The 10,004-nt window shown below is 35.1% G+C and overlaps 1 protein-coding gene across 1 annotated transcript; it reads left to right on the forward strand.

Moving 5' to 3' along the window:
* The first annotated feature begins 254 nt into the window (after positions 1 to 254).
* Positions 255 to 1,536, forward strand: LOC135138921 (retinaldehyde-binding protein 1-like). Its single transcript, XM_064068954.1, has 6 exons — positions 255 to 429; positions 476 to 638; positions 692 to 944; positions 992 to 1,102; positions 1,149 to 1,251; positions 1,299 to 1,536. The coding sequence occupies exons 1-6, from the start codon at positions 297 to 299 to the stop codon at positions 1,445 to 1,447; spliced, it is 912 nt and encodes a 303-aa protein (XP_063925024.1). The 5' UTR covers positions 255 to 296; the 3' UTR covers positions 1,448 to 1,536.
* Positions 1,537 to 10,004: the final 8,468 nt, after the last annotated feature.

Raw genomic sequence — 10,004 nt, forward strand, 5'->3', positions numbered from 1 at the left:
AGACGGACAAAGAACACGTAAAAGCTGACGCTCGGGAAGTAAAAATACTCTTGAAATTACTGACTACAAATTGAGTCTTCCGTCTTTAGATTTGTAGATTGTGAATCGTTTGTTAGGTGGACTTTCTTGATGATTTATGTTTTTAAATAAACAAAATTTGGCTATAATTGTCCGCTTTTATTATCAGCTCATAAAAAAGGTATGCAAAACAGTTCGCATTTGATATTCAATTGAACGCAAACTGCACTAAAACTCGATGTGGAAGCTTCACTACAGTCCACAAATTCGTGTCAGACATGTTTAAAATAGAAGAAACGATAATAGAAAACGTAGCAAAAACTTTTGTTAAGGGCAAAGAAAGTACAGAGGATGATATTAGAACCATTCAAAAGTGGATAAGTGAACAGCCGCACTTTTTGCAACCTTTAGGTAAGTTCAAATTTGACGTCCCACTTCTCCTTGGTAAACATTTTAGAACGAAGAAGTATTACTAACTTTCTAGTTCTTAATAAATTTACTATCGAGAGAACTAAAGAAAAAATTGACAATTATTATACAATCAGGACCAAGCTGGATGAAGTTTACAAGGAAATGAATCCTAGATTTTCATCCTACGTGGAAGAAGTTAATCAGATAGCGTACAAGTGATTGATATTTGCAAAAAATACTGTATTGACGTCGTTATTTTCAGTTACTTTGTTGCTCATCCGGAATTAATCGATTTCAACAGAGTATTTTTCTTTAAGATTCGCAATCCAGATTTAGCGGAAAAGTTAGACAATTACGTTTTGCTGCGTTATGTTATGGCTTGTCAGGAAATAAGAATGAGAGAAGATGTCATGTATGGAGAAATATACGTTGTTGACTGTGAACATGTACCTTCATCCTTCTTTTTAAAGTTAACACCGACTTTTGTATATAAATGTTTGATTACAATTTACCAGGTATCAAGTTAAACGTTACGTGTCCAATAATGAATGTTAAATTGTAGCAAATTTATTCCTTTCGATTGAACGCTCTGTACGTAATTAACCTTCCTGTATTTGGACAAACACTGATAAAAATTATAAAGATGGTCATAAGGCCAAAACTTTTTGAAAGAGTGAGTTTGAAAAATTCACAAAAACACAAAACATTTTGTGTTTTAGATGCATATCCTCCCAGATGATACTACGATCAAAGAAAAATTTCCTGAAGATCTTTTACCGGTGGATTTTGGTGGAAAAGGAATTTCGCTTGAGAAATTACAAGGTATAAACGTCACTGTGCGTACGTAAATTTAATTTTTCTCAATTTAGAAATGATGGTTGCTGAATATCAACAACATCTTAGTTTCTTCGACGATCTGGAAAAATTTAAGGTCGATGAAAATCTTCGACCAGCGAAATTGGAAAATGATGAAATGTTGGGGTTCTATGGCAATTTCAAAAAAATGAATGTCGTTTAGTTGTGACACTGGGTTTTTATATTTATTTTGCTAATGAATATGTACATTTTCATCAGCGATAAACTTTTACAATATGTATATTTGCAAATTTTCACGGTGTTGGGAGTTCACTATGTGACTTTGACGTTCATATCAAATTGACGTTTAACAATTATAATAAATATTGGCGCTATTCTGTTTAATTAATACATATTAATTCACATTAACAATAATTGGTACAAAATTTATTTAAGATTCTAAATATGATATTTTAAAAAAATTTAGTTAGAAGAATTTTACTAGCCTCTCGACCAACTCTCTGTTTTTACTTTTTCTTGACGTTTCATGACCCCTAGTGTACGAAGAAATTGGTCTTTCCGTCTGTCTGTCTCTTTGTCCGTCCCGGTTTTTATTAGACAGATAATCTCCAAAGTACTGGGCGGATTGTAGTAAAATTTTGTATTTATGTTAGTAATGTCACATAGATGGTAAAATCCTAACCAAAATTTGTCTAGTCAGCCCCATCAATAATGTGATGACGTCAATTGAAAAGTATACATAGTAAATGGGTTTTAAATTAGTTTATGATGCTTTATTGAGGTTTTACCCGAAACGTTCAGATTTTTTGAAAAAATCAATCAAAAGCAACCTTATCTTAACAAGTAGTACTAGGCCCGCCCACCCGTCTTCTTAGAGGGTATGTCGTTTGCCACAATCAGTCTTATCTTAGCAAGTACTAACTCCTCCCACTCACCCATTATTTTCTTAGAGGGTATGTCATTTACCAAAATTAATTTTAACTTAGCAGATACTATCCCCACCCATATACGCTATTCTCGTTATAACGATTTTATCTCTCTTCAGTTGAGATCCACCTTTGGTTCGGACCAGATAAAATGAATCACTGAAATGTAGGCGGGGTGGATGGGCGGGGTCAATTATATGTTTTTTGTAAAGTGAGACTTAAATAAGCGTTAATCGTTATTTTTTTTGTTATAGTGGCAAGAGCTCCGCCCACCCACCCCCTCTTCATTTCAGTATTTACTCTTAATATTGTTCATTTTATGAAAACAACTTTCGACGAATTTTTTAATTTTACAATGTGGCAATTTTTACAATTTTAGTCGAAAATTCAAAAAATTGAAAAATTTTTCTTTGTTCAGTGTCAAGAACAAAGAAAAATTATAAAATCAGAACTTTGTAAAACCGAACTTGGAAAAAGTAAAAAACAAAAAACGCAACGAAAAATTGAAAACTCATGAAATTGCAAATCAAAAAATTGCAAAATCTAAATGTTGGAAAATCGGAAAACTGAAAAACTAAAAAATGAAGACTCCAAGAAAAATCACAAATCGAAAAGCTCAAGAAACGAAAAATTGACCAAATTAAAATTGAAAAAACAAAAATTTGTAAAAATAAAAAAAATGAAAAACCGAAATGAAAAACGGCGAATCGAAAATTTGAGGGAATGAAAAATTGAAAAGTCGAATAAGTGCGAAAATTATAAAATCCATTAATTAAAAAATGAAAAAATTGTAAAATCGAAAATTTGAAAAAGTTAAATATTGAAAAAGAGATTAATTACGTATTATTACATCGAAATTTGGGTTTCATTGTCAGCTTTTATAATAATAATAGTTTATTGTCTAACAGAACAATGTTCCAATAGAGACAACAAATAAAATAAGAAAAGTGATGGCTTACATTTGTCTTAAATATAAATTAAATGTACTTTCCTTACAATTAAAAATATCTAAATTAACTGGTAAACTGTGAATAGCAGTCGCAATTTTATTGACAACAGAGCTATTTAAACCAAGATTAGTTTTTCTAAAGGGACAAACAAGTAGATCCCGATTTCTGGTACTAAATAAAGGGGTTTTGAAATTTAAAAGCAACAAAAGCTGTACACAATCTATTTGATTGTTCAAGAGTTTAAACTCGAATCGTAGCTTAAATTTCAAAACACGATTCAACAGTGCTTCTGATTCAGTTAGATTAAGTCTCTGATCGTAGTTATAGTGAGATTTATTAAGCCCCATCTTAAAAATTAAAAAATTACACATTTTTCTTTGTACTCTTTCGAGTCTTGTTACGTGGACTTCATAAAAGGAAACCATATAATTATGCCGTACTCTAACATAAGTCTAACTAGTGTAATAAAAAGCTTAAGAACAATTGTTAACTGGTGAATAATAATGTTGATTAGTGCGAGCCATATCACACAGGAAAGTTCTCGGATTCCTAGATCCTGAACGAGGGACATAAAAACAAATTTGTTCGAGCAAGACATTGTCATTAATTATACAGGGTGTTATTGAAAGGTAGAAAAATAACAGAGGAAAATTCACGCCTACTTTGGAGATGAACAAGATGGAACTCATTTAACAGCTCATGCTGCGAAAATCCTTGGATAGAGTAAACACATTGATGAAATCCTTTGTGTTACGTATTATAAAACCTAGTATTCTCATCGCCTTTTCACTAATATGTGTAATATGTGGTGTAAATGATAAAGACTGATCCATCACAACTCCCAGGTCTTTAAACTCAGTACACCTAATTAGTGACTGATCATTTATCTTGTAATTGAACAAAATAGTATTAACTTTACGACTATATGACATAATTCTACATTTATTAACATTCACATCTAATTTATTCTCAAGACACCACTTAAAAAACTTATTCATAATACTCTGTAAGACAAAGCAATCGTACTCATCACATATGACCTTTAAAATTTTGACATCGTCAGCATACATATAGACATCACATTGATTATTTATCACAGAAATTACATCGTTAACAAAAATTGTAAACAACAACGGTCCCATATTTAAGCCCTGGCAGACACCTGTGTTACATTCATAAATATAAGATTTACAGTTCTGATATTGCACATACTGTTTTTGACCTACAAGTATTAATTGTTTTACATGACTGTGTACATACTTAACTAAAATGCTTTGAAAAATCTTAGCAAAATTTGGTATAATTGCCACTCATAAAAGATCCAACCCCTCCGACGATTCACCTGTAAATGAACCTTCACTTCAAGAGGTGGTACATGACTCTTTTAATCGAGCCTTAAAGAAAGTTAGGCCCAATGATTCGACTGAAAGTCTTACTGGCACTCTGGAATTACTGGAACCGGTGCAAGTTTTATGTAGCGAAGCTGACCCTCCCTTCCCTCTTCCTTTTCCGGAACTGGTAAAGTTTATGGAGGACGTACTAGGCGAATCAGACATTTTACCCATTGCATGGAAATATACAGATGATATAACCGGTCTCCAGAATCAACTATATAAAATTTATCCCTTACTTTCCCGCGACAGCATCCGTAATAGGTGTTTAAAAACACAACGTAAACTTAACAAAGCCTATACTTTATATTTATCCTTGTCTTCCCTGGATCGAAATGATCCAGAAACTTATTAATTATTATATTCACCCCAATTACTCATCTAACTTCTTCTTTATTCGTATGTCCACTAATGTACACCAATACTGCTTCCTTGTGCTCTAAGTTTTTGGAGTTTACAGCTATTGTGGCAGTAAATACTCCTTCTTTTGTGATGGTTACTGAAACGTGGCTTACTTCAGATATACCGGATTCACTAGTCTCATTGTCAGGATACAGTCTTTTTAGGAGAGACCGTCAATCTATAAGAGGAGGAGGAGTTTGCATATATGTATCCAATTTTGTAATGTCTAATTTCATAGTCTCTGTTGTTGATAGTGATACTTCGAAAGTCGAATCCTTGTTCCTGAAAGTAACTGAAAAATCATTATCAATTGTTCTTGGTTGTGTATATCGAACCCCATCTAGTGATTTTGATAGTGATTTGGAGTTATTTAATGCGTTGACCGTCTTAGCTAATAACTACAACAATCTTCTTATTTGTGGAGATTTTAATATGCCTGAGTTGAATTGGCCGTTAGTGTGTTCTGGATCGTTAAACCGATCTTCGCAGTTGCTGGTAGATTTGATTAGCGGCTCCCATTTGTATCAAATGGTATCGGAGCCAACCAGATATAGAAAAAACCAATGCCCTTCTGTGCTAGATCTAGTTCTTTCTTCTAACCCTGACCTCATTGCTAATCTAGAATATTCTAGCCCAATCGGTAAATCTGACCATGTGACAATTCTGGTGAATCTTCAGATCAATATGCAGCCTACAAATAAAATAACCATTACCACAAAGTCAATTATTAATTATCAGATGTTAGAGAAAGATCTGCTTGAAGTTGACTGGGCATCAACCCTTGAGTACAATACTATATCCGAAAACTGGGAAGCGTTTAAATCCCAGCTTCAAGAACTAACCCTCCTTAATTCCATTCGTAGAGTATTTATGAAGTCCACCAAAAAACCTTGGATTAATGATCAATTGGTTAAAATGATTCGGATCAAAAGAAATTTGTGGCGCTCCTTCAAACGTACTGGTAACGTGGTAGATTATGCTGCTTATCGAACTTTTTCAAATCAGTTAGCTTCGAAAATTAAAAGCGCTAAATCCTCATATGCAGCTCAACTTGTTCGAAATAAAAACCCTAAGTCATTTTACAAATACATTCGTGATACTCTTGGAGGATCAGTTCGGAAACCACAGTTGAGGGACTCCACTGGTGCATTAATTTCAGATAATGACAAAATTGCAAATATTTTTGCAGATACCTTTGCTAAGGCATACACTGCCGAACCTTCTTCAAATCCTCCTGTAGTTTTTACACCTCGATGTACTGCCTCACTAACTAATGTTGAGTTCCTTGAACAAGAAGTATACACTAGGCTCCGAAAGTTGAAGAAAACTAATTCTCCCGGACCTGACGACTTGAGTGCTGCCATTTTGAATGAATGTGCGCTTTCTTTATGTAAGCCCTTGAATCTCCTCTTGCAGCGATCATTTATCACCGGTGAATTGTCTAACGATTGGAGATCAGCAACTGTCAAACCGATTTTCAAAAAAGGGGACCAACTTGATGCTGGAAATTTTCGCCCTATCAGCCTAACAGCTCTGATTAGTAAATTGATGGAATCCATTATATGTCACACTATGATGAAGTACCTTCTTGAACATAAGATTATTCCGGCCGAGCAACACGGATTTGTGCCCAAACGATCGGTAATTACCAATCTTCTCAGTTGCCTCAACGACTGGTCCAGAGAACTTGACAACGATAATCCTGTCGATGTAATTTATTTTGACTACATCAAAGCATTTGATAAAGTCCCGACGCGTCGCTTGTTGCACAAACTTGAGCATTTTGGAATTAGAGGTGGATTACTTAAGTGGATAGAAGGCTTTTTATCGTTTCGAACATTTAGAGTTAAAATTGATGGATGCCTTAGTAATTCACAAAAGGTCCTAAGTGGGGTTCCACAAGGAACAGTTTTTGGCCCCATACTATTCATAGTGTATATCGCTGATCTTACTGTAGAACTTTCCAGTCCTTTCGCTCTGTTCGCTGACGACTTGAAATTGTATAATACCTCGAAGAATAATAATGTTTTAAAGGCGGATTTAATAACACTTTATGCATGGACGCAAAAATGGCTTATGCCCTTCAATATGAAAAAATGTTGTGTACTTCATCTAGGCAGCAACAATCCCAAAATGCAATATAATCTTGGTGGCCACGTTTTGCAGTGTGTATCTTCGCAGATTGACTTGGGCATCACCATTACAGAAGATTTGTCCTGGTCTTCTCACATCTTATCTGTTGTCAAAAAAGCTAACTCTATTGGGTATTTGATAAGAAAAGCTTTCCCCTGTGCCCCCAAAGAAATCATCGCAAAACTGCACAAGACATATGTACGCCCAATACTAGAATATGCCAATTCAGTTTGGCATCCAATTCTTGTTAGGGACAAACAGCTGCTGGAGTCCGTTCAACGTCGCATCACCCGTATTCCTTTTGGTTTTCATCGTCCTAGCTATGAAGATCGTCTTAAGATAATGAAATTACCGACAATTGAACACCGTAAAGTTAGAGGAGATGTTATCACGACCTTCAAAATATTATCGCAACTCGATTCACCTAGTACCCATCTTTTTTCAACATCTGCTGATCCAAGAACATGAGGGCATCGACTAAAGCTACGTAAATATGCTTTCAAAACAAGAATGAGGCAATTCTTCCTCCCGGAGCGGGTTTTCGGTATTTGGAACTCTCTATCTCCAAATATAATCGAAAGTTCTTCTTTAATCAGTTTCAAGATAGCACTAGATACCTGGTTCGTCGATCATCATAACTGATAATACATAGGATGTAAATAAATTTAATTTGTAACAACTGTCCCTTGGGCATAACAGGCTCCGGCCTCTGCCCTATTTCATTTTTAAATAAAAATAAAAAATAAATAAAATAATTGCAATGGGCCTATAGTTAATTACATTATCTTTAGCATCAGATTTATATACTGGAGTGACTCTAACAATCTTCCAACATTCTGGGAACGTGGAGGTAGAAATTATGGCATTATAAAAAAAAAGCGGTGTTAGTAGAGAGCCTATACAATCTCGGACGAGAAATGCAGGAATTTCATCATGTCCACTGGTTAGATTCGGCTTCAATTTTTAGCAGTCAGTTATATTAAAACAATGTAGAACATTTACGTAACAATACGGAAAAAGATCACAGCATTTATCACAGTTATCGTTGCAGGCTTTATCACAGGATTTATCAGCACGGGAAGGTTGAGTGACAACATGGTCGACATCATTTGTAGAATTATTTAATGGAATAAATACACTACTAAAATGCTCAGCAAAAGCATTCACGATGTCACGGGACGTTGACAGGAGACGATCATTATATGTCATTCTTCCTGGTATACGCGTACTTCCTGTTCATGAAGTAATATAGGACCAGAATTTTTTAGGATCCGATTTAACATTGTCCTCTCTGGACTTAATAAAATTATGAAAATCAGTCTTAATTTGTGACTTGATCTCTTTCTCCAATTTCCGAGCAGCATCCTTTTTCGATAAGTGGTGACATTTCTTATATGATTTCCATAAGCGGTCTTTCTTTTCAGTCATTTTAACAGTACTTGGTAAAATCCAACAGGGAAAGTTATGCCGAGCAGAAGTGGTTTTAGGAACATTGGTATCACAAAGCACATGCAGTTTCGTATGCAGGGTCATTTTAAAATATTGTAGTCAAGGAAGGCCATGACTTTGGTGACATTTTCTACCGCCTTTTTCAGTTTTGTGGAAAGGATTACACTAATATTCGAATTTTTATTTTTAACGCCACATTAGTATGACATTAGCGGCTGCACTGTTTCAACGCTTCATCAAATTCTGTCAGATTATTATTATTATTATTATTATTACAATATAAATACAGATTGAGACTGTTGCAGTCTATAGATCTGTAGAGTTAACAAATATAATATAAATGGTCTTCTATACAAAAATTGAAATTAAATTCTATTATACAAAATTAAAATAATAAAAGAAAAAAAAAAAAAAGTTGATTGTGTTAGTTATTTGCCACGTTGAGATCGTCATATGCGTTTTTAAAGCTGTTTGTAGTTCGCGCTTCTACAATTTCCTGGGGGAGGTTGTTCCAAGTATCAAATATTCTATTTGGGAGAAAATTCTGGCGGATGGAAGTTTTGAATTTTTCTTTTTTGAGCTTCAGGGGGTGGCCTCGAAGACGTGCATCTTCATTAATTGTAAACAATGTTCGGAGATCAACTGGGAAGTGACCATGAAGAATTCTAAAAGTAATTATCATATCGCCTCTTTTTTTTCTTTGTTCAAATGTGGGTAGGTTCCATAGCCTAAGTCTCTCTTCGTATGAGGGTCTATTCGGTCCAAAGGACAACCTGGTGGCTCGACGTTGCGTAAGTTCGAGTCGGTTCTTATCGCTCACACGACTGCAGTACCATACTGGACCTCCAAATTCCAACACGGGTCTTACGTAGGTGGTATAAAGTTTCTTCGCAGATCTCGAAGAAATGTGTTGGAATGTCTTGCCGATTAGATATAACATCTTGTTGGCTTTGTGACATATTTTGTTGATGTGCGATGACCACGATAAATCGCTGGTTACTGTGATTCCAAGATCGACTTGTTCTGCCACAACTTTTATGGTGGTGTCATTTATTTGGTAGTTGACACAGGGGTTGTTTTTGCCAAGACGAAGTATGGTGCATTTGTCTTGGTTTAACGGCAGCAGCCAAGCATCGGACCAGTGTTTGATAGTGGTAAGATCTGACTGTAATTGACCAGGGTCTTTGAGTGGATTGGAATAAAGCTTAATGTCGTCAGCAAACATGGCTATGTTGGAATGGATTAACTTGGGAATGTCCGATGTAAAAACTAAGAAGAGGAGAGGACCCAGAATTGAGCCTTGGGGGACTGCACTTTGGACAGGCCTTATTTGAGAGAAATCTGATCCCACTCTTACTTTAAATGTACGGTTGGAAAGGAATGCCCGAATCCAATTTAAAAGTTTACCTCTTATACCTGCAGATTGAAGTTTGAAGAGAAGACGCTCTTTGGGGACCCGATCAAATGCCTTAGAGAAATCTAAATATGCGATATCCCGTGGTTGTTCA

Source organism: Zophobas morio, unplaced genomic scaffold (assembly GCF_036711695.1).
Source record: "Zophobas morio isolate AGI-343-1 ecotype UQ-CSIRO unplaced genomic scaffold, CSIRO_AGI_Zmor_V1 ptg000030l, whole genome shotgun sequence".
Taxonomy (NCBI): Eukaryota; Metazoa; Arthropoda; class Insecta; order Coleoptera; family Tenebrionidae; genus Zophobas; species Zophobas morio.

Bases quoted from the DNA above. Each gene is read 5' to 3' on its own strand.
- LOC135138921 (XM_064068954.1), top strand. From the start codon at position 297: ATGTTTAAAATAGAAGAAACGATAATAGAAAACGTAGCAAAAACTTTT. The intron at 639-691 runs GTACAAGTGATT...CGTTATTTTCAG, and splicing joins GAAGAAGTTAATCAGATAGC to TTACTTTGTTGCTCATCCGG. The intron at 1,103-1,148 runs GTGAGTTTGAAA...TTTGTGTTTTAG, and splicing joins GGCCAAAACTTTTTGAAAGA to ATGCATATCCTCCCAGATGA.